This window comes from Purpureocillium takamizusanense, chromosome 3 (assembly GCF_022605165.1).
Source record: "Purpureocillium takamizusanense chromosome 3, complete sequence".
Lineage (NCBI taxonomy): Eukaryota > Fungi > Ascomycota > Sordariomycetes > Hypocreales > Ophiocordycipitaceae > Purpureocillium > Purpureocillium takamizusanense.
Genome location: NC_063070.1, coordinates 421954 through 444675, shown reverse-complemented (window position 1 = coordinate 444675; position 22722 = coordinate 421954). Strand labels below are relative to the sequence as shown.

General features: G+C 54.3%; 8 protein-coding genes across 9 annotated transcripts; 3 read left to right on the top strand and 5 right to left on the bottom strand.

Moving 5' to 3' along the window:
• Nucleotides 1-625: 625 nt before the first annotated feature.
• Nucleotides 626-5544, top strand: JDV02_003664 (uncharacterized protein). Its single transcript, XM_047984815.1, has 7 exons — nucleotides 626-911; nucleotides 969-1101; nucleotides 1268-2714; nucleotides 2797-3428; nucleotides 3496-3813; nucleotides 3884-4267; nucleotides 4353-5544. The coding sequence occupies exons 3-7, from the start codon at nucleotides 2465-2467 to the stop codon at nucleotides 4524-4526; spliced, it is 1758 nt and encodes a 585-aa protein (XP_047840789.1). The 5' UTR covers nucleotides 626-911; nucleotides 969-1101; nucleotides 1268-2464; the 3' UTR covers nucleotides 4527-5544.
• Nucleotides 4681-5324, bottom strand: JDV02_003663 (uncharacterized protein). Its single transcript, XM_047984814.1, has one exon. The coding sequence runs from the start codon at nucleotides 5287-5289 to the stop codon at nucleotides 5038-5040; it is 252 nt and encodes an 83-aa protein (XP_047840790.1). The 5' UTR covers nucleotides 5290-5324; the 3' UTR covers nucleotides 4681-5037.
• Nucleotides 5545-5618: 74 nt separating the features above from the next.
• RAD54 (DNA-dependent ATPase protein rad54) lies at nucleotides 5619-9891 on the bottom strand. The gene is made up of 2 exons (XM_047984813.1): nucleotides 9800-9891; nucleotides 5619-9741 (listed from the first exon to the last, which is right to left on the bottom strand). The coding sequence occupies exons 1-2, from the start codon at nucleotides 9808-9810 to the stop codon at nucleotides 7323-7325; spliced, it is 2430 nt and encodes an 809-aa protein (XP_047840788.1). The 5' UTR covers nucleotides 9811-9891; the 3' UTR covers nucleotides 5619-7322.
• A 774-nt stretch (nucleotides 9892-10665) lies between these two features.
• On the top strand, nucleotides 10666-13164 carry JDV02_003661 (Ubiquitinyl hydrolase 1). The gene is made up of 7 exons (XM_047984812.1): nucleotides 10666-10769; nucleotides 10921-11183; nucleotides 11263-11499; nucleotides 11559-11669; nucleotides 11725-12503; nucleotides 12566-12799; nucleotides 12889-13164. Exons 2-7 carry the CDS (start codon nucleotides 11099-11101, stop codon nucleotides 12988-12990), a joined length of 1548 nt encoding a protein of 515 aa, XP_047840787.1. The 5' UTR covers nucleotides 10666-10769; nucleotides 10921-11098; the 3' UTR covers nucleotides 12991-13164.
• A 1008-nt stretch (nucleotides 13165-14172) lies between these two features.
• On the bottom strand, nucleotides 14173-15841 carry EFM5_2 (Protein-lysine N-methyltransferase efm5). The gene is made up of 6 exons (XM_047984811.1): nucleotides 15691-15841; nucleotides 15460-15619; nucleotides 15209-15325; nucleotides 15003-15117; nucleotides 14804-14875; nucleotides 14173-14731 (listed from the first exon to the last, which is right to left on the bottom strand). Exons 1-6 carry the CDS (start codon nucleotides 15714-15716, stop codon nucleotides 14505-14507), a joined length of 717 nt encoding a protein of 238 aa, XP_047840786.1. The 5' UTR covers nucleotides 15717-15841; the 3' UTR covers nucleotides 14173-14504.
• A 197-nt stretch (nucleotides 15842-16038) lies between these two features.
• On the bottom strand, nucleotides 16039-18004 carry EFM5_1 (Protein-lysine N-methyltransferase efm5). The gene is made up of 9 exons (XM_047984810.1): nucleotides 17782-18004; nucleotides 17709-17722; nucleotides 17585-17647; nucleotides 17432-17526; nucleotides 17286-17377; nucleotides 17090-17231; nucleotides 16868-17026; nucleotides 16468-16803; nucleotides 16039-16410 (listed from the first exon to the last, which is right to left on the bottom strand). Exons 1-9 carry the CDS (start codon nucleotides 17907-17909, stop codon nucleotides 16312-16314), a joined length of 1128 nt encoding a protein of 375 aa, XP_047840785.1. The 5' UTR covers nucleotides 17910-18004; the 3' UTR covers nucleotides 16039-16311.
• Nucleotides 18005-18146: 142 nt separating this feature from the next.
• RPN9 (26S proteasome regulatory subunit) lies at nucleotides 18147-19924 on the top strand. Its single transcript, XM_047984809.1, has 3 exons — nucleotides 18147-18702; nucleotides 18763-18998; nucleotides 19092-19924. The coding sequence occupies exons 1-3, from the start codon at nucleotides 18435-18437 to the stop codon at nucleotides 19734-19736; spliced, it is 1149 nt and encodes a 382-aa protein (XP_047840784.1). The 5' UTR covers nucleotides 18147-18434; the 3' UTR covers nucleotides 19737-19924.
• Nucleotides 19913-22348, bottom strand: GAA1 (Glycosyl phosphatidyl inositol protein transamidase complex subunit). Of its 2 annotated transcripts, XM_047984808.1 has the most exons (7): nucleotides 22342-22348; nucleotides 22193-22264; nucleotides 22063-22142; nucleotides 21742-21991; nucleotides 21450-21688; nucleotides 20523-21379; nucleotides 19913-20439 (listed from the first exon to the last, which is right to left on the bottom strand). In XM_047984808.1, exons 3-7 carry the CDS (start codon nucleotides 22076-22078, stop codon nucleotides 19972-19974), a joined length of 1830 nt encoding a protein of 609 aa, XP_047840783.1. In that variant the 5' UTR covers nucleotides 22079-22142; nucleotides 22193-22264; nucleotides 22342-22348; the 3' UTR covers nucleotides 19913-19971. The 2 variants fall into 2 exon arrangements, with proteins under 2 accessions (XP_047840783.1, XP_047840782.1); XM_047984807.1 differs by having other exon boundaries at nucleotides 19913-21379; nucleotides 21742-22142.
• Nucleotides 22349-22722: the final 374 nt, after the last annotated feature.

The window sequence follows — 22722 nt, the reverse complement described above, 5'->3', positions numbered from 1 at the left end:
TAGGTACTAAGTTAGTAAGTTACCTAGTACTACCTAGGCACTTCAGTTGTAGCTTACAGAGGGCCTGCAACCTTGCTCTGTGCTTTGTGTACCAGTCCCAGGTTCCCCATGACCTGACGACTACTAACTAGTACTGCTTTAGTATCTGGGTACCTACCTGCTTACCTTAGGTACTAATCTAGTTAGTTAGTACGTAGTAAGTTGGTGGCCAAGAACGCCTTGAGATATACATACCGCAGACTCGGAGAGCTGGTATGCCGCAACGACAGAGTCACATGGCTCTGGAGGTGGTGTCGGTGCCTTGTTGACCCTTTGTTGGAGCCGTGTGGCTCCATCGCTTACCTTGGTAGTACGAAGTAGGTACTAACTACCTATTCGTACAGTATACCTAGGCACTGAACATGCTGCAACAGCAGGCGGCAATAGGCGGCCGAGCACCGCGGACTGTCATTGCCAGCCCGCGGACTTAATTGGCCTATCACCGCCTTTTCGCTGACAACATGGATGAGGCGGGGCTGTCAGGCGAAGGCAGGGTTTACGTGTCGCATCACCTTTGCATCGTTTTTTACTGCGTACTACTAGCGCCCCTCGGCAGCCACCGAGGACCCTCCCCTCCCTCCGTCACCCGTGATTGCCGTGCAGCAACGTGCAGCGGCGCCGACTGCCGCTCTGATGTCCGGGTTGTCTCTTGGCTAGTTTGCGCTACACTGGGGAGCATGGCGTGACGCGTACCAAGCGACCGAGAGACAGAGATGGATGGCATCGCTGCCCGGACCTGCCAGCCACCTTGCCACGAAAAGCCACCCAATTCTCGACTACCATCCAGAGGCGCTCCCACGAGGTGGCGGGCCATCAACAGGATATACCTTCCTGAGAGGGTGTTTATAGAAACATACTAGTCAACTACTACAGTAGGTAAGGTAGTACCTTGTCTAGGGATATCAGTAGTACTAACTCAATGTACCAAGGTTAGTAGTGAACGACGCCAGCACTTATAGCAAAGGTATATAATGTGCTGCACGACAGCACCTCATCATCGGTTCTGCAGCATGATCGGTTCTGCAGCATGAAGTCAAAGTGCTTGATGCAAGAACTAGCCAGGTACGTACCTTTACCTAACCTTCTCGTTCCAACTAAGACACTTTCCGTGCAATCCGTGCGTACCCATTACTTTGAGCGGTGCCTATAACTACCTGTACCTACCTCATGGACTCGTTCTTGACCAATAAAACGTAGGTACTTTAGCTACCTACTAACCGTTGGCAAGTCGTCGTTCTAGCGAAGCGCTTCTGCGCCTGACTCACCCGCGCATCCCCCATCCCGGACCTCGATGACCGACCATGACGGGGGCCGCGCCTGCCGACCCCCCTCAAGTAGACTGGGCATGCTTGGGAACGTCAGCCTGGCCTGGATGAAGTGGCCGGCCCAGGCACCTGTTGCATTATCTGTGCTCCGGAAGTCTCGGGAGTCCTTCGATCGCCCTTTTCCTGGCTCGGGTAAGCCGAATGGCTGGTTGCTCATCAGCGTGACCCCCCCCCCCGCTGGCAAGCTCAAGCTCCCACCTCTCACCGCGTCCGCCCCGGCTCCAGCTCCGACCCCTCCGCCACTACCAGAAAGTCAAGGTACGTGCGGGCCACCCGACAGCCCGCCCCCGACGCTGGTCGCTGGCCGCCATCTGCGCCGCCAACCGGTAGCCGCCCATGTACTGTACATGGCCGTCAATCAGCTCTCGATGCCCTCATCCCGTGGCCTCGGGCGTAACTCGTCCCCATGCCTACCCCCGACCCCGTCCATCTCACTCAGTGGCTCCACGTCTGCGGCAGGCCCGGCCTTCCGTGACCACTGCCGCTCCAGCGGCGGCGAGGAAATAAAATGAGCCCGGAGCCATGTCGGTGACCAATCCTGGAGCCTTTGTATTTTGATACCACCCTTTCGTCGCCGTATTCCAACAGCCGTTGCCGTACCGTGCCTTGCTTCGCCTTGCTGCCCGCTTGACGACCTGTTCGCTTTTTCAGTTTCAGCCTGCCGTCCCCGGGCGTGCGAGCGTTTTCCGATCTTGGTCCACATTGGCTCCCTGCGCCACGTAATATTTGTCCATCGCCGACAGACAAGCGTCTTGCGCCCGTGAATTTAGCCTTTGGTTTGCAGGGACGGACGGACGCAGCTGCGGACCACGAAACCGCCAAGTTCGCAGCCTTTTGTCATCAAGGGTCCGCATATTCAACGCCACTGCTGCAGGAGCTTGTTACGACGTCGGCCAGTTGGGGTTGGTGGCGAGAGCGTGGACATCAAGGTGATATCAGCCTCTCTGCGCCTCTTGAGCCTCGCTGCTTGGGCCTGTTGCCTGCTTCCTCGTCGCGGCGGCTCCTCTAGAAGGCGCACTGTCGCCATCGATTCGCACCATCTTCTCGCTGTCTTGGGGGCAGTCAGTCATTCTTGCGCAGGCAAAGCTACTCGGCTTGTCATGAGTGTCGCGGCGCTGCTGAGGGCGGGCGCCAGCGCCTTTGCCATGCTCACCGTGTTGTCGGCCGGCAAGGCGCATGCCACGGGCGTGGATATGAACATGGACATGGGCACGGGCGAGGCCGCTGGCCACGAGCAATCCGCCTCTCAGTCTTACCCGCCGACGTACTTTGCCCACCCACACTATGTCGGGGTCATTTACGCTCACATCGCTCTCATGGTAATTGCATGGGTCTTTGTGCTTCCCATCGGTATGTACAGCTCTGTCTGCACTATAGCAGCGCAGCGCGCGGGCGCCGGCCTTTCTCGTGTGACTGACGCTCGTCGTGGAAGCCGTCATGCTCTCTCTCGCCAGGTCGCGGTATACAGTCGCTTCTCGGGTCTTGTTCTCGATGACGAATGCTGTCGGCATCGTCTTTTCAATCATCTACAACGCCAACACGCCAGACCTTTACCCCAACAATGCCCACCACAAGATTGGTTGGATCGTCACGTCCGTCGCCTCGGCACAACTCATTGTTGGCATGGTGGGCCATTTTGCCGGGCCGGTGAGAGGCCGCCGCGCCTGCACGTCGTCGCCAGAGTCTTCAGCTTTCATGCCCATTCCGGCCGACCTGTCGGATGAGGAGTATCGTATGTCCAACGACAGTGGGCAAGGAACCGAGCCCGACACCGAGTCGCTGCACAGCAATTCCCTGTCTACCCTCGATGGTGTCGGCGACGACAATGATCAGCATCTTCCACTGCACGCTCGGCACAAGGAGTATCAGCACGACGACGAGCTGGTCGACGATATCTCTCCGCCCTCCCGCGCCTCTAGCTGGGCGGCCAACCATGCCGTAAGAGTCATCTCCTCGGCTGCGTGGCGCTACATCGACTTGGCTTCTCAGATAGTCGACCGCATCATTCTGCCATTTGGCTTCATCGCCTTCACTACCGGCATCGTTACTCTGGGCCGCTTTTTTGTAAGTTTTGCGGTGACAGTCATTGTGAGAGCATCACTGACGGCTGCGTGACATGTCAAACAAACAGGAAGGGCCCGGTGTATTCGGTGGATTGGCTCACTGGGTCAAGGGGGGAGTCTTCTTCTGGCTGGGGCTCTTCACTTTGGGCAGGTGGTCCGGCAGCTTCGGCCAGCTCGGCTGGGCTTGGAATGCGCGACCACCACCTGTCCGGCACCAGCAATGGAGCCAGTGGCGTCCATCGGCCGAGTTTGTCGAGAGCGCCCTGATTTTGTTTTACGGCTCCACAAACATCTTTCTCGAGCATCTTGGTGGTTGGGGTGGCGAGTGGTCAGCTCAGGACTTGGAGCACATGGCCATTACTGTCTTGTTCATCGGAGGCGGATTGGTGAGTCCTGCAACCGTTTGCATCCGTGAAGCCGTCGAGTTGTGGTGTTGACATTGCGGGTGTTTCTTAGTGCGGGATACTAGTTGAATCGACACGCATCCGCGATCTTTTGAACACGACCGTGACCGACGCTCCGCCGGCTGAAACGTCACCCGATGAGGAGCGCCAGCTGCGAATCCCGCCGACCACGTATGGGTTCTCTCTGAATCCGATACCGGCACTCGTCATCTTGCTTTTGGGCTTTATGATGAGCTCCCACCACCAGTCGACCATGATCTCTACCATGGTTCATAAGCAATGGGGCAATCTCCTCCTCGGTGCTTCCTTCGCCCGCGGCCTGACCTATGTTCTCGTATATCTCCGCCCGCCCAAGTCAGTTCTGCCGTCCCGCCCCCCCACAGAGCTATTGGCATCATTTGGGCTCATTGCAGGCGGTATCATCTTCATGGCGAGCGTAAGTCCGCACCATCCGCAGCCCGTCCCCCCACCCCGCGCGGCGCGGGGCCCTTGCAACGAGTGGTGTCTGACGGCGAGGGCAGAGTTCTGACACGGTCGACGGGATGATTCACTATGACCTCGATGCGATGTTCATGTACACGGTGACGATGGGTATCGTGGGCATACTGATGGCGTGGGAACTTGTGGTTCTCGCCATCAAAGGCTGGGCTACCCGTAAGGAACGGCAAACTGTGCCACGCTTTGCCTATGCTTAAAGAAGCACTCTGGCCTGCTGCCGTCCTCCGAACTAGTGATCCAGGGTGGCTGGGATTTTGGGACCAGTTTCTCTGTTTTGGCTGGGCTGCGATGCTTTTTTGCCCTTGTTCCTTTTTTGTTCGCATCCCTCACTATTCTTCCCTTTGAGATACCCTTGACGATTGAATGAAAATGGTTTGCCTAGGTCTTTGTTCTTTTGTGGGATGACCAAGGCGTCGTGGAGGACCAAAGTGCGTAGTCGGGCAGAGCAGCGACTCGGTAGTCAAAGATGGGCTGAATCCTTCGCAAGGTGGCCGGGGCTCCCTGGGGACAGGGCTTAGAGCCCCTTACTGCGTGACTCGCAGCATTGGCTGTCAATGCGCAGGATCATCGACATTACGCGCCGTTCTGCGCACATCAAGGCTGACAGCCGCGCTTGGGTCGCGCATGTGAATGCCAGCAAATGGGGCGGGCGCTGGCTGACTGGTAGTGATGCGACGGACGCGGTGCAATCTGCCAAGATAGGCTTCTTTATGAGTTATCGCCTCGGTCTGCGTCGGGCTTCGATGGGTCGGCAACGGCCCTTTGTTGATCGTGAGTGGAAAATTGCGCCACGCCCTGCCGAAGGGCGTGCACCAGGAACGCGACCGAGTCCGCCTTGAAGTCGTCGGCGCTCCTGACTTTGTCGAGGTCCTCGGCCAGCTCTTGCGTGGTTCGTTCCAAATAAAATCGTGCGAACTGCGCCTTGACGGCCGCTTCGTTGCGTTCGGGCTGTAGAGTCATGACGACGGTGGGTGAGAGATGATCCTCTTTTGGGGTGTCGGTTGCAAAAATGGTCGTTGTCGAACATTTCAACTGAGCTCAGATAAAATTTCGGCCCCTGCTGCCCCGGGGTTTGGCGGTGGGGAAGAGGCTTTCCTGTATTGAGCCATACAGCAAGCAAAATGGGGAGCTGACTCCACTCATGGAGCTGTAGGTACGACTATACATACAATGGGCATCACAGAGGCTGCGGATTCTACATACCCCGGAAGGTGCATGTTAGAATCACTTTGCTTTACTATTAAAGTGATGACGCGTCTAAAAGCAATTAGACTATTATAATAAGTACAGTTGGCATCTTATCATTAAGCCTCAGCCTCATCTGCACGACGGCCTATTGACAGACCTGCCTGATTTCGTGCCCATAGGAATGCACGAATATGCCTGCCACTTCCCATCACCATGGCGTGATATAGTATAGTATTTGCGTGGCACTTGAAGCTAGACTCACGCGTCAAAGTCATGCTGACATTACCGGCCAGAGCATATGCTGTACTGCCTGAAGCTTAGAAATGAACAAAGGGCCGGCCCAGTCGACGTATCCCTGATGTCCTAGCCGCTCAGACATGGTCGTATAGAAATGGAGCACCTCGTTGAGGGTCTGTCTGCTCGTCTGTATGGCTCAGGTTTCTGAGCGTGGATCCCCGAGACGACCCTTTCCCCTCAATCAGCCCGCTGCTCCAGTTGATAGCAATTCTCGACATGTCCCCTGTTCCGCAAGCCCAGTCCTTGCAAATGTGCTGAAGAAATATTGCAGACTTTCCCATCCCCCGGCTAGCCGGCTCCTCGGTTGCATGCAGTCGTGAGGCCCATGAAGCGCCGCCACCGATCGTTCCTGGGTCCGGAGCTGCCTGTGTTCTGGCTGTTCAGGCCACCGCCGTGGTGTTTTCGAGGTAGCTGAAATTCCTCTCCTCCCAGCTGCGTAGACTAGTTGTCGCCTGGCTCCAGCCACGTATCCCTTACCTCGATCGTTGGGACCGGCGGCAGCGGAAGGCAGGAAGCATAAATTGACCAGTCCAGGTCTAATTCCATGAACTCCCACAAGGGCGGCATTGAGGGTTCGCCTTGTGGACAATTCTGCGACTTGCGGCATCCGCATTCTATGGGCGCACCGCTCCACATCAGAGCCTCAATGATGTTGGGTGACATGTAGCGGCAGCCTTCTGGAGGCGCCTCCTTCGAGGGTCCAAATCCCATGGTCAGGCAAGATGCTGTTTGGCGTTGGTGTTGTGACCAAAGGTTGCGGAAAGGGGACGAGACAAAAGGTCGGTTGCGGACGCGTGCAGAAGCGACTCCTCTCCTTATTTATGTCTACCAAGTGACCAGTCTGGCTACCCTCGGTGACATGCGTGTGAAGCGCAAGGGGTCATGCGGTTACCAACGCGACTCTGAGCCAGTGACACGACCAAGCATTCGTCTGCGAATGACGCCGGGTATTGAGTTTGCTCTAACGCGCTCACCTCGGCCGGCGCAAGGCTAACATTGTCCCTCTAGTGACTGGGAAACTGACAAGTGGCTGCCGAGAACAACATGTCATGCAGAACCAATAGAAAGGTTCGAATTCAGCCTCCCAGTCAGCTATGTTGACCCATTATCAGTCCTCGTCAGCGCCAGTCAAGCCGTCGTCAAGGCTTTACTTAGACTTGAACTCTCCTGGGCATCCGCCAACACCCGCTCCCTTCACCATTAATCGCGGCGTCCAATGCCAAAAGCGTCTCGTGTCCGACGTCACTGATAATCTCACAGCCCAGCGCCACACAATCCGTCGAGCCACAATGGATGACTTAAAGTAGATGTCGGCAGTGCCTGTCCTCTGTGGTGGAGTCATTAGGTGTCGATCGTAGGCCGCCTCCACATCCATCTCAACGCCCAGACACCGCATGGAAAGGCTTCCATTCTGCCATGCCTGCGTGCATCTTTTATTCAGGAAGCAACAGGTCCATGGCCTGTACGCCGATTTCCCTGCTGACTCTCTGCCGACCCGCTTCCGTGTCTCAATGAGACACGTACTGGAATACAGCAGAAACCTCCGTCTGGCCATACTCTTGTCGCAGCAAAAGATCTTGAATCGGCCCGAGGCCGTCGTTGACAAAGTGGTTCCAGGTGCTCGTGTCCCCGTAAAGCATCGCAGGTGCCTTGATGTACTGTTTGCCGTCTGGCTTGCATCGCTTGCACTTGAAAGTGTCGTGTGTGTCACTATTCGTATCCGGCCGATACTGAAACAGCTCACGAAGGCTGTCGAGCGAGAAATGTCGCTCCACATCCTCAGCGGAGTCAACAACACACGAGGAGAGACTTTGCTTGTGCGACTGGCGCTGAAAGATTTTCTCTTCAATGGTCCCTGTGGCGATGAAGCGGTAAACGAAGCAGTCCTTCTTCTGACCATCACGCCAGACCCGAGCGAGAGCCTGCTGGTCAGCTGCCGGGTTCCAGTCCGGGTCGAAAAGGACGAGCCGATTTGCCCCAATCAGGTTGATGCCACAGCCGCCCGCCTTGCTGCTTAGCAGGAAGACAAACTCGTCGCCTTCTGGATCATTGAATCGATCAACCAGCTTTTGGCGCTTGTTCACATTCATGGTGCCGTCAAGCCGAAGGCAGCCGTATTTCTTGGATCGGCACATGCGTTCGAAAAGGTCTAGCGTCGACGTGTAGTTGCTGATGAGGACGATCTTGTCGTTGGTGTCCTGTCGGATGCGGCTGAGCATCCGATCAAGCACTTGCATCTTGCCCGACAGCTCGGGTCTGAGGTCGCGGTCACGGCCGCGTGATTCCTTTGGCACGTATCCTGGCGGAAAGCAGCTGTCCGATCCAGGCAAATCCTCCGTCAGGTTCAACAGATCGGGATGGTTACATAGTTTCTTGAGGATGTTAATTGCTTTGAGCGGTTGGCTTCCCTTGCCTCGAAGCAATGCTTGGATATCAGGGCTTGTGATGAAGTAATTGTACAGGTCAAGCTGAAAAGGGGCGAGGTTGCAAAACACAACATGCTCATACTTGACCGGCAAGTACTTGGATAGTATGTCGTTGGTGCGTCGGATGAGGAATTTGTTGACGATTCCTAGTAGCTCCGTGGTACATTCATCGCCCCTTTTACGATCCGCTTCGGACGCATCGGCATCGCGACCTCGCAGGATGGGTATCTCAAAGCGCTTGCGAAAATCGAGTCGAGACCCCAACAGGTTGGGGTTCGCAAAGCTTGTGAGCGAAAAATATTCCGTCAAATCGTTCTGTATGGGTGTCCCTGTAAGAATAACTCGACGTGACACATTGAGACTGTTGAGGGCGTTAAAAGTGTTGCTATCGCCGTTTTTGAGGCGGTGACCTTCATCACAAAATAACAATCCAATCTTGGTGTGTTTGAGCTCCTCGACGTTCAATCGCAGTGTTTCATAAGAGACGATAATAACGGGCCGCGTGACAGATCTGCCGGATGCAATCGCCCATTGGCGAAGTTGGCGAGTCAGTTCTTCTTTGCTGGCCTTGCCATCAATTGCAAAAGGCGTAATGGCGTTGGCACCGAGCCATTTTGTGAGTTCGTTGGCCCAATTCTTGACCAAACTAGCCGGGCAGACGACGATGGCCTTTTGTATGGTCGACTTGCCCGCATCTGGTGATTGCTTGAGCAGAGTCCACATGAGAGTAATGCACTGAAGTGTCTTTCCCAAACCCATCTCATCCGCCATGATGCACCCATTAGCTTGCTCTTCGATCATGCCCGTTACGCATCGGTACATGAACTTGACACCCTCCACTTGATGGGGGCGTAGTATCTTAGCAAGCTTGGGGTCAAGGACAACAGGGACACGTGGGTGATCCTTGTCCAGCTTCTTCCTGATTCCAAGAATCTCTGCCAGGCTCTTGTGCACAAGCGGTGCATCAAGTGTCTGGCTGGGTACGGCGACTGCAGTAGGTTTGTCTTCCCCACCAGTATCCACTGACTTGGCCTTGTCATCAACGGTAGGGTCGTAAAGGACAATAGCAAATTCGCCACTGGGGTCGTGAAGTGGCTTCGGCACAAACACCGCTCCTTGTCGAAGTCCAAGTGTCGGAGGAGGGCGGCTCGGATTCCAGGTGCTTTTTTCTTTGTCCTTGAAAGGAACGGAGAAGGCCTTGCGAAAAACGAAACCCTTTTCTTTAGGCTGAAAGACGGGGAACCTGTTGGCATCACGCGTCGCGAGTGCCAATCGGTCGTCGTTGGTGTATGGCTTGTCGGCGTCGACCTCGCAGTCGGCGCCCTTGTAGTCGACCCTTTTTCGCTTTCTTGAGGGTCGAGTCTCTGCAGCACTCCGAGATGCTGATCCAGGACATTTAAATGGTCGATGAAGTCGGCTTATCGATTCGGGCGTCTGTACACGTCTGCCTACCTGGACGGCCTTGGCGGTAGCGGCCGGCGTTGAGGCAGATAAGCCCGGTCTACGACAGAGGAGGTTACTAACGTGTCTGCCCAGTGTCAAAGGACGGGTTGACTTACTGATGCGCCATGACAACTCGTTGGGCGCCAGTGGCTGTCGGTCTTGTAGTGTTGGGAGCGCCGACAACGAAGGAGGTTGACAAGTCACGAAGGTGACAGAGCTAGGTTGTTGACCACGAGTACGAAGTACGCCTGACGCGTCGTGGAACGCGCGACGGTCGCGAGATCACGTGTGATGATTAAGACCAGCCGGCCTTGCTGATTTAGTAGGAATAGCCCAGATACTAGGAGGCGAGAGAGCTATTCCTTAGTGACTAACACTAAGAACCATACCTAACACAGAGGAAATTGCCGGGAAAATTACCGGGATAAGTCTTGATTTATTAAGCTAGAGGCAAAAAGTAAAATATTAAATATTCTATTTAGCTTTAATAAATTTAAAAATAACTTAAAGATACTATATACTTCTTAAGCACTTCTAATATAAAAGTAAAGATAAAATAAATATATTATTTAATATTATTTATAAATATACCTTTAAATACTCTTTTTGTAATTATATTATATAATATAAAATAATAAAATATATAAGTATTACTTAATTATTAACTTAATATTAAATATTTAATATTATATATATAGCTACTACCTAAAATTTAGCTAGCTACTTCTCGAGTACTATATATTCTTAGTTAGAGCGTTCCTATTAAGCTACTAAATATATACCACGTGATAAGTTACTAAGTACCTACCTGGTTGCAGGCCCATACTACTAATAAGGTACCTAACTTCAGGTCAGTACCTGCCTCGTGCGTATCGACACTTAAAGTCGCCTGGACTGGGCCCCCCTATCCCTAACGGGGGATGGTCGCCGACCTTATCAACGCCTATCGTGCACTTTCTCTGAACCGTCTCTTCACCAGCCAACATACCCACGCCCGCCCATCACCGTAGCAGCATAGACGGCAAACCGCTCACAGACTGGCCATCCCTGAAGCCTGAATGCGCTGGAACGGCACTAAAGGAAAAGGTGAAGCTGGCTCGTTGACTTTCCCCACCTTCAATGCCACACGCATTGCCGAGTCAAGTCGTAGCGCAAACCCGCCCGCCCATACTCCGACGGTACTCGGCGCGCCAACATCTCATTGATGACGAATAGCTAATGGCGCCGCGGCTGTCAGGACAAGATAATCTCGAAGTCCACCACGTCCTCCAGGTCCAGGCAGCCACATCTTCAACTGACGTTGCGACGACTGCCCCCGACGAAATACCTTGTCTCGCCGTCGACTTGCCCTCGACGGCATCCCGTACAGCGCGTCACCATCGCCATTGAACCAGCCTCCGTCTCGTGCCATCGCCATGGCCACACGCCCTGCGACCCCGGCATCCCCCAAAAATGCAAGAGTCAAGTCCCCCTCCGTAGGGACGCCCATGTTTGGGTGTGGTAGGTTCCGTTCTGGCCTATGGCTATCGCTCGGCGCGTTGCAGCGTGGTTCTCTGGCTGACCGGGGCCGGCAACGCAGAGCATGTGCAGTTGTTGTTATCTCAGGGACAAGAAGTCATGAACAGCTCAATCGCCCACTACAAGATGATTCTGCGAGGCATCTTCGATGCGACCCCGATTGTACCCCAGACCTCCACCAACCACGAGGGCCGCCCGGTCACCTCCCTCACCTCCAACTTCCTCTGCTTGCAATGCCCCACGACCGTAACTGAGGAGGACCGCTTAAAACATGGTACCAAAAAACAGCATCGCTTCTGTACGTCGCACAAGGGCTGCGGTGACATAACGGGGCTTCAAGCTCACACGCTTCATTAGATGTCGACTCTCGCAGTGGTTCTCTCTATTGTCAAATATGCGATGACCTAGTGTGGGATCCGACCCTAGAAGAACTTCGTGTTCGCAAGATAGGGACTGGCTCGTTTTCAGGTACTTCACATTGGCCGGTCCGTCTCCCGACTTCGTCCGCTAAATGGCGCAGCAGGCCGGAAGAGGAAACACGACGAGCTTTTCACAGACTCTATCAAGGACGATCCTCGATTGATCGCGACGAACACAACCACGGCCTCGTGTCGGGCAAACGGACTGCGTGGCATCTACAACGCCGGGGCGACGTGTTATCAAAATGTTGTGCTCCAGAGCTTTCTCCATAACCCTTTGCTGCGCAACTTCTACCTGAGCGACGGCCACCAGAGCAACGACTGCAATGTGCCACACTGTCTGAGCTGTGCCATGGATGATATGTTTCAAGACTTCTACGCGCTGGAGAATACTAATGGTTATACTGCTGCTAACATCTTGTCCGGGTTTTGGATTTCGGAGAAGAAGGCCTTCGAGAACCTCGTCACTACGAAGGAGCAGGATGCGCACGAGTTCTTCCAGTTCTTGGCTGAGGAGTTACACGAACGCAACGGTGACGGAAAACGACCCGAAATTGGCAGTGAGCATAGCTGCAATTGCATTGTTCACCAGACATTTTACGGCAAGATGCAAACAACAACGACATGCCAGAATTGCAAGGGCAGTACGAATGCTGTGCAGTCATTCTTGGACCTGAGTGTTGGGCTAGACAGCCTGACTCAGAGGCGTATCAAGAAAACCGGGCAGAAGACGCCATTCTTGACTCTAACGGATTGCCTGGACGAAGAGTACGTCAAATGCGACAAGTGCGAGTATCGCTGCCACAGCTGCGCCTCTTCGCAGCAAGCTAGGAGGTACACGAGCATCAAGCGCTTACCGAATGTCCTGTCGATACAACTCAAGGTAAGCAGGTCTGGATCCTCGCCGCGCAACTTTTACATCCGCTAACAAGGGTGGACTACTAGCGTTTCGAGTACAAGCAAGGCAGACATGACCGGGCTGCGTCTAAGATAGACAGTGTTGTTCAATTCCCTCTACAGCTCAACATGCTACCGTACACGGCTCGTGTTCGGGGTCGCGACAGCCGCGAAAATTTGGAGCTGGAGCGCTCCTGCACATACGATTTGCTGAGCGTCGTTGTGCACGTTGGCGAGATCGAAACGGGGCATTACGTCTCATATTGCCGCGTTGGCGACCAGGTATGTTGTCTGCGCCCCGCAGTAGCCATTCCGCTGTGCCCAGTCTCCTATCGCCTCTCTTGGATTACCCCTTACTGATCTAGTTACAGTGGTTCAAGTTCAACGATCACAAGGTCGAACTCGCCAGCATATCCGACGTCCTCGGCGCGCAGGCGTATCTTCTGTTTTATATCATTCGGTCACTTGCATGAATGCCTCACGACGGCAGGACATGCAATTCAGGTTTATCTAACAGACGTAACAGAATCCGCCTGATGGGACTCAAGGGATACGTGTCGGCGAATCCGGAGATTCAAATCCGAAGCGAGGGTGATGGATCACTCTACCATCGTAATTTAGCATTGAATTCCTAAGCTCAAGCTCTCTCTTACGAGTATCCGTAAGAGCTCCTCTGAATTTTCCATGTTAGCGCGTGCAAGCCTGCGTTGCGTTAAATACCACCAACATGAGACTCAATCATCTGCCTTCAAGGATGAGTCGCTGTTGTAGGGCAACTCGCCTGGGTCGTAGCTTAGCTGAAGACTCTTTTAGATGTCTTATTGGGGCGAATTTGCAACAAGACCCGCGCACGCATCTCGGGTTCACAGACATCAATGCTTTCGCGCATGTATATAAAGACACCTTGGTACCCGAAATTGCCACAGTAAAGCACCGGCAAGTCCTAAAACGCTCGAGACATCCGATCGTTGACTATAAAGCTCGTGAGAGATCTTGCGTGTAACAAGGAGCAAGGAGATAGGGATGCAGGGGTCACAGCACAGAGATGCAATCTGACAGCTCGTCTGTGTGTGATGCGTGATGAGGATGAAGTAGAAGCAGGTAGGCTAGCCTACTCGGAGTGGCATGTTTGCCTTACAGGCAGCCTCCACTGTGTCGCTCCTGACAACCCGTCTCCCTCTTCTTGCCCCTGGCGTAGGCTGGACTCGTTCTGCAAGCAAATGGTAACTCAAGAACTGATCGTTGAGAATCCTTTGAGCGGAGGGAAGAAAATTAGCAATGGAGCGAATGAGCCTGTGAATGGCGATGGGGCCGAAGCGGTGCGTATCAACTTGGGTTGGTAGTAGGTAGACACGCATTACTGGCCCGCCTTTTCGGACCATCGCGACATAGACGATGGCTGCCTTTCTACGTGAATGATGGTTCCTGGACGTAAAGATACTTCTGCAACGCAGCATCGAATCTCGTGAGTTGGGACTCAAATCTTTACTACACCTGCGTGTCACGTACAAGGTCAGTGGATTCAAGGAGGAACCGACCTACTCATGATCGCAGGTGCTAGGTAAGCATTTTCAACCTGCTCCCTTCAAGAAGGGGTTTGCCCATCGTCATGAGAATTGAAGTGCATTTTTTTTTGGCAATAATTGCCGCTTCCTGGGAAACTCTGGATAACAACATGTTGGCGTGTCGATAGGAGAACGAGCCCGAAGATTACATAGCATAGCACAAAGAACGTTCGCCAAAGTCTGGTGATGGATAGCGATACAATCTTCAAAGTAGGTGTAGGGTGTCTTGCTCGAAACTACTTCGCCGGGTTTCGAGTGAGACTGGACCTGGCCGCTGCCTCAACACGCCCCGCTTCAACCCGACTTCCAACCTGCTGGAGCCGGACGTTACTCCCCCGAAGCTTTGATGAAGGAACCAGGCCTCCATCCATGTCAAGGTGATGCAGGACGCGCACTCCCTTTCCACACAGAGTAACAATACCTTACCCCGCCCGTTGACGCCACGTCCAGAGGTTACATTCGAAGTTCGCAAAGCAGTAAAACTCGTTGCTGAGTCCAGTAGGGTGTTCAGGCACGAAGGAAGTGGTGTGGACGCCAAGGGATTGGTAGAGCTTGGTCACCAGTCCCTCCATTCTTTCACCGGTACAGATGATGACGCGAACAGGTGGCATGCTGTTGACCTTTAGGAGCCAGCGGATTGTGAGAGCAACTGTGAGTAGACATCGGGATGAGCGTCTTCGACTGACATACTTGAACGGGAGAGATGAAGGAAGCAACCCACTTTTCGCCTGGCAGTCCTCGCTTAGGAAGGGCGGATCGCAAATGACACGATCCAGGGATCCCTTCAGCTCGGCTGCAATAGTCACAGGTCTGTCAGCTAGTTTTAAACAAAGTCATCGGGACTACAACTGCTCCAGAGCCGCCAATTGAGAGACGCGACAGTGTCAACCGGACAGACACGATCGGGGGAGAAGACTTGCCTGGCAGACTAAGCGGACTCTGGAAATCGTATGCAACAAATTCTGGAAACACGCGAAATCGCTCGTCGTATTCCAGGAGCACCAGCCGTGGCCGCTCTGCCCTTGGCTTCGTCCGCTGCTCGAAAGGGATCGCAAGTGTCAGCGTGACGACTGTAATCCGCACGTATTTCAATACGCCACCGGCCGGATAAGGCGTCGGTGCCTACCAATGCATTGCGCAGAGCCACAAAGGTACTCGGGGTCGATATGACGCCGATGGAGGTCTCGCTGGTGGCATTCTCCAGCAGCTGTTCCGCGAATTTGCGCGCCGTCTCATCCGAGTACTGTTCGCACCAAGTCAATCGCGAGCCATGCCTTCATCAGTGCCCCTATCAGGAAACCAGCGGTTGAGCCAAGTAAAAGCCGTGAGCTGTGGATGGGGATCCGGGTCCGCCGAAGTGACCCTGTGCAAACCTACCCAGAATTGAGATGCGTTCCAGTCTTCGGCGAACGCATCCATGGATAATGGCACATCGTCTTCTTCAGCCTCGGCGCGAAGCCTATCGAACTTGGCCTTGCGGTCTTGCTTCTCGGCTTGAAATTCCGCCAGTGCCGCCAGCGCATGGGCTGAGAGCGTTCTAGGCCACCGGGGATTAGGCAGTTAGCTCACAAAGCTTGCTGCAGATCTCTAGGGCGCATTGCGCCTTACACGGGCTCATCCTCATGTTCCGCCATTGTCCTGGGTGCCTGCCGTATCTGTCAGGAAGAACTCGTCGGCAATGAGGTCGAGGCCGGGAGGGAAAGTGCCGAGTTAGTGGCTGTCCTTGGGTAGGCGTTCCGGCGTGGCAGAAAGATTGAAAGCGTTCGGCGGCCCCCCCGACAGGGAAAAAAAAAATGGGCTTCCATGTTACCTACCGTTGGACTCCTCGCCGCCCACCCCCAAACTGAGTACCAGGCCGACCACCTGTGCGCAGTCTGTCACGGTTTTCAGTCCGCCCATTACGAATTGGCTTTAGAAACAAATGCCAGACGCAACAATGCTCCGGGCCGAGACGATCTGCGATACGCTAGTAATACCATCTACGTGTGACGGCGCACTTGCTCTAGAGTACCCGGCAAGCCGGATGCCAGGCACCGCCGCGTCCCATATTCCACGCCAGACAAAAGGGGGAACTGCACAGTTTGCTGTCGCAAATCTAATTCTAAGGCTCTTGGCCAGATAATACAGACAATGCCTCTTGCTCTCTTCCTCAACTCTTATCGTGAGCCATCGTTTCAATAGCCATGGCCGACGGCGGAACACGTGCTCACCCCACTATCGCGTCCGTACTCACAATTCGTCCAACACGTGGATATATCTCTTGTCTTCCCTCTTCTCCTTCTCTGTGGCAGGGGGCAGATCATAGTAATGTGAACTGCGGAACCCTTGCTATGCGGACGGTCAGCAAGTCCGCAATATTTCTGTTCCTTGGTGGGATGGACATACCAGGTAGTGGTAGGTAAAGTTCGCAATGTCACCCGGCTCGATGCCCAAATCCTTGAATGTCTTGGCTTCCGGGTCAATCACTTGGTCCATGAACTCGCGCTCGACCTCATCGGCCGACAGTGTGTGCCACCAAAGCGCACGGTTGAGAATGCCTGCCACAGGCTTCAATATAGCCTTGGGCACATTGACGTGGCGTCGCTGCTTGAAGATTTCCTTGTCCACGAGGCCGGCGATCTGGGCCATCGTATACTCCTTCGGGCCATATAGCTCGTATGTTTGGCCAACTGTCGACTCGTCATAGAGCATCTTTTCCAGGGCTGCCCCCACATCAATGGACTAGGTCGCCGGTTTGGCCTCGTTAGCAGGGCAAACTTTGATAGCGCAGCCGAAGCAACCTTACGTGGACGGGCCGAAACTTCTCCTGCATGTTGTTGGCCGTGAAAAGATTGAGGACTGACGCCAATTTGAGGAGCAGATTGTCTTCGAATCCAAACATGGGTGCTGGTCTAACGAGTGTCGCTTCGGGGAAGATACTTCGCGCAACTTGCTCTCCTCGACCCTGTGTCAAGACGACCTGGTTAGCCATGGGATCTTTTAGTCCGAGGTCACCGCGATAGCTCACCTTGGTGGCATAAAACTCGGATGTGGACTCCGGGTTGGCGCTGTGCGACGAGACATGGATATATCGGTCAACGTCATACTTGGCAGCGGCTTCGACAATACGCTCCGTCCCCTCAATGTGCACGTCTGCGAGGGAAAAGTTCCTGCATCTCCCGGTCAGATCATTAGTTGCCATGGTAAGGAGTCGCCACTCTTACTTGGTAGGGTAGTCTCGGCCGACCAGGTTGTAGACAACATCGGAATGTCGGACGCTTGCCTCGATCGAGGGTGTGTTGCGGAGGTCGTATTCCTATCTCAATGTTACCCTGATGAACAAGCTTGATCCGCTTCAAGGGTTCCCTACCACGAAGACAACGCGGCCCAAGTCACCCGTAACCTTCAGGTGACGCTTGGTCATCTCTTCGCGAAAAGGCACCACAACGGTACAGCCCTGGCGCGCTGGGGAACACGTGTTAGTGTCTCTTAAACATATGCTGAGCCTCGTTCCATCGCTTACCTAGCCGATTGACAATGTATCGGCCTAATTGGCCGGTTGCGCCAAATACCGTAGCCGTGTGGCCTGTTACCGTACCATTAGCAACCTAATTGCCAATCATAATCCGCCGCTCTTCGTTCCGTACCTCCGAGGGACGATCTAGGGGAGGAGAGAGTCAGCGCCATGAGCTTCAAGTCGGCGGAGGGCCATGCACTCACCGGCCGCCTTCAACCCGGATAATTGGCTTGCCAGTCCTGGTGATAGAGATGTCGGACACGAAACGCTTTCCGGCAACGTTGTGGACGACCCTACGCGCAGAGCGCGCAGCTGAGAGAGAAGGCGCCATGCCTTGAAATCGAAGAGCCTGCAGAAAAGGCTTATAGATCCTGCTGACTGCCTGCGAATGGCGCGGCCCTCGTTGAAGGTTTGTCGATGCTCTCAACATCCGCTCGCGGGGACGGGGGGGTTGCGCGAGACGGGGCGATTGACAATCGTTCGAGATCACGTGCTGAGTCACGCTTGCCTTCTTGGCACCAGCTGCGGCCTGCAGCCCCCACACGCCTTGGCGGGACCCAGAGCTCCAGGCTACGAGAGCCGCGTTGGCAAGCTCCGTCACCTTCATCTTGTCAATCCCGTCCACTCCATAATACGACCTTACAATCTCAACAAGCGGCTTGACAAGCAGCAGCAGCAGCAGCGCGAGAACTGCTATCAGAAACTGACCACACCCCCTCGCACGCCTTCGACCTCGTGAGACGTGCATCGTCGTTTGGACACAGGCAGCTGGCGGCCTCAAGCTGGACCATCTTTTCGCATTGTCCCCCCCTTCCGCCATCGATACACGCCGCCTTACTTGGCCCGACTCTTCGAGATGAATGTCGATACGATCCCCGACTTCCTTGCCGAGCAGCGGGACCAAACATTAGAGGAGCTGCAGCCCCTTGTGCTGGACTTTGAGAACTTCTGGGAACGGAAGCTCTGGCACCAGCTCACTGACGCCCTTGCGCAATTCTTCGATCATCCTGGCAGCGCCCCGCAGCGCTTGCCGTTCTACAAGGTCTTTGTTCTCAAATTCGCCGACAAAGTTAACCAATTGAAGCTGGTGGACCTGGCCCTGAAGGCCGCGACGCAATGCAAAGGTAACAGCGTAACCTGGCATAGCATTGGAGCAACGGCGACGCTAACGGCAAACCTCCCAGACGATAGAGAGCGCTTGACGTTTTTACAGGCGGTTGCGAAGAAGGTGGATAATGAGAATTCGCAGGATGCGCTTGTGTTCGCCTCAGTCGCTGTCGCACGCGTAAAGCTCAGCTTGAACGACCTAGATGATGCGAGGAAAGACTTGGACGCCGCTGAAAGAATACTGGACACGTTCGATTCTGTCGAGACTATAGTTCACGCAGCATTCTACGATGCGAACGCAAGCTACTACCAGGTATGCTTGCCCCGTCACCCGCCCTGCAGGGTCCTTCAGAGGGTGCAGCCATCCATTTTGAAAGAACAGAAACCAACTCACCCGGTTATGTAGCGCAAGATGGACTTTGCCAACTACTACCGAAACGCTCTTCTCTATCTGGCCTGCATCGATCTATCGTCCTTGTCCCCCGAGGAGCGTCACAGGAGAGCGTACTATCTCAGCGTAGCTGCGCTGGTCTCCAATAGCATCTACAACTTCGGCGAGCTGCTTCTTCACCCTATTCTAGATGCTCTTGCTCAAAACGAGGATGATGCTTGGCTGCGCGAGCTACTTTTCGCCTACAATCGTGGCGATTTGGCCGCGTACGATGTTCTGTCCGACAACATTGCCTCCAACAAGCTGTTGAGCGAACATTCTACCCACCTCCGACAGAAAATCTACCTCGCAGCGCTGACGGAAGCTGTATTCCGCCGCCCGCCCCATGACCGGACCATGACTTTCTCAACCATCTCCCACGAAACCAAGGTTCGGCCGGATGAGATCGAACACCTCATCATGAAAGCGCTGAGCCTCGGCTTGCTGCGGGGAACAATCGACCAAGTCGACGAGGTCGCCCAAATCACGTGGGTACAACCGAAGGTCCTTGACATGAAGCAGATTGGCAATATGCGGGAGAGGCTGCTTGATTGGGACTCGAATGTCAATCAGCTGGGCAACTGGATTGAGACGGCTGGGAAGGACGTCTGGGCCGCATGAAGCGGGGCGGGATAGAGATTGAGCGTGGCACCCGCCAGATTTGACTGGCTAAGACATGCAGCGGTCCGAGAGCTAGACTTTGTACAGTATGACTTTCAATAGACACGACCGTCTACAGTTGGTGTCAAGCCTCCATATTTATTGCAGCGTCGTCAACCACACAAAACAATGCGCTGCTACAATTCGACGTCATCACTTGAAAAAAGGCTTGGAAACTTGTGACTTTGACTCATCTCTACTCGTCCCTAGGAGGCGTGGCTAGAGCATTTACCATTCCCACGAGCCATGCTGGCCACCAAACACACCAGACCACGACAGCCGTATACATTCCCCAAACATTCCATCCGAAACTTGCCTCGCGCAGTACATCGGCAAGAGATAGTCCCACCATTTGTGCTACCGTGTATATAACGAGCGGCGGTGCCACGGTGCTCAGTAGCCCTGCGACCGCATACCGAACAACAACGCTGTGCGTTGGCTGGACGAACGCAAGAGGGCTCGCGAGCAACCCCACCAAAAATGCCAGGGAGAAGTTCAAGGTCGCGAGGGTGGCAAGCGACATGCCTAGGATGAGCAGGGAAAAGGATTTCGTAAGCTGGAAATGCTGTGCGGTAGGAGTCCAAAAGGTTGACAGAATGTGGCAAACGACAGAAGGCAACCCAGCAGACACCAGGCAAAAGAGGGTGAAGGCCCCAGAGAGCATCTGCAAAGTTCCGACGGTCAGCTATCGATAGACTCCACTTTACCACGACCACGGAGCATTAAGGTAGCGTTTAGTCGTCATACCGTCGTGGGTAGATTATTAAATATGAACAGAGGCAAGAGTGATGCAGCCTGGCATCCTGCAACGATCCCCAGGGGCAAAAAAAGGTCTCGTTCGGCAGCCTGACTAGTTGAGGTGATGTTATCGTTGGGCTTGTCCGTTCCCGCCGCACGTTTCATGACGGCCGATGCCGACGAGCGACCAGAAACGCGCGAACTCGTTTGCCCACTTTTCATCCATAGAAAGATGGCCATAATGGTGAAGCTCGCCGATAGCAGCATGGCGCTGGGCAGGTATGTGCCAATGCTGACAAAGCGGTCTCTATGCATCAAGAGATAGAAAAAGAAGCTCTGGTGCAGGTGCTCCAGCAGGTTATTGAGGCTCCTGAAGGTGCCTTCAATAACTCTGCCCATGGCCATTTCGTCATGCCAGCCCTCCCCGTAAGGTTGTAAGGTCACAGAGTCGACATGATAGGGAATGAAGCTGCTGTGCGGCCCGGCTGACATTCCGAGTCCCTGGTTGAGCATTCCGCGGAGCATAGTCCGCAGACGATCAGGGTAGCGATCTGTGTGGTGCTTCATGTCCTGAATGGCCGTTTGAATGCCCATCTGCCCGCTTGCAACGTTGACAATCGAGTTGATGAGATCGAGGTTGGGCAGCTGGCCATTGGTGCCGTCGTAAATGATGTGAAGGCCCTCGAATCGCTGCTCCGAAGTGTAGTCAATGGCGATGGCCCCTTGCAAAGCGCCAGACTTCAAGGGCAATGGCGCAACCTTGTTGGAGTCGTGAGCGTCGTGGTAGGCGTCGACCCATGCCTGAGTACCAGTCTTGCTTTCGGGTGGCACAACGATAATTATATCCTTGGACCAGAGAGACCAGCCTGCGGGACCTTGTCAGCACCTGCCGACGCTGCGTCAGGCGAGCTGACGCAACAGGGAAGCGGGACTTACGCTTGAAGTAGCGAGCCAAAGTGAGGGCCAGGGCCACGCCGTTGCAGTTCAAGTGGTCCTCCACGCCTTTCCATGCAGCAACGAGGACTATAGCCTCAGTCGCATCGCCACGTGGTGCCTGCAGGATGCCGTACACGTTCTCGCCTGTATACGCCTCGCCTGCCGAGTGATACGTGTAGTTTTGCCGACCAACCTTAATCCCTTGGCCCTGAAGTATTGTTTCGAGTCTATTGTTGAAACTGTGGCCCAAAGTTCAGTGGCCAATGCCAAACCGCGGCGTATTGAAACTCACGCGTAGTTGTCCTTGTCTCTCAAGTCGTCCAACTCGTGTCGATATGCGCGGAAGACGTTTTGCTCGCTGCCTCCGAAGTACGTATGCACTTGACCTGGCAAGAGTGCGTTTTCGGATATATAGGTCCGTCTCGAATAGCTTTCCAGAGGTAAGAGAAGGAGCCAGGCGACGCCGACGATCATGCAAAGCAGCGACAGGTACGGCGGCAGCTTCAGCATGCGTGGGTCGCGCCGCAGCGATAACGCCGAAGCTTGGTCGTGTCAGCCATGATCTCAGTCGCATCAATTGCGGTGGAAGGTGATCGGGTTTGAGGGGGTTTACATAGAAGTCGTGACATGTCGGCAGCCTTCGCGGTTGGCGATGCTTAGGGGAGGGTTGCCGTTGCCGCTTGTTCAGGAGAGCTGTCGAATTTAGCCCAGGTGTCTCTACCTACTAACGTTACTGGTAGTACCTGTAGGCTAGCACGAGCCAGTACGCCCCTGCGGGTACTGCGTGCCGCGTTTACCAGACCACCTCAGTCTGGCTGGGGTGGGCCCACCTAAGGTAAGCTCCTGACGTCGGGTAGATGTATTGCCGGGTACCAAGTATCAAGGAACCCACCAGAATGAATAGTACCTTAAACCCAGAATAGAGACACGTAAAGGTACAGCTAATGAACGTGAGTAGACGGGTGAACCTAGGCATGTAAGTACCTTTCCCTACGAAGAACTGCGCACTACATTGGTAGACGGTAGGTGTACCTTACATTCGTGGTGTACCATGCAACTCTGAGGACAGTTGCATGCCGCGGCATTGCCGCCAGAACATTCGTATACTGTACTTGGGTCAAACATACGTTGGTCCTTGACATCTGATACCCTCGGAAGTCGCTACTCCGACGCCGCCTTATTGTGTGCTGGGGACGCTCCTCACTGTTCGTCCGCTAATAAATGATAGGCATATACGGGTAATACCGTATCGACAGTGACTAACGTCGATGTC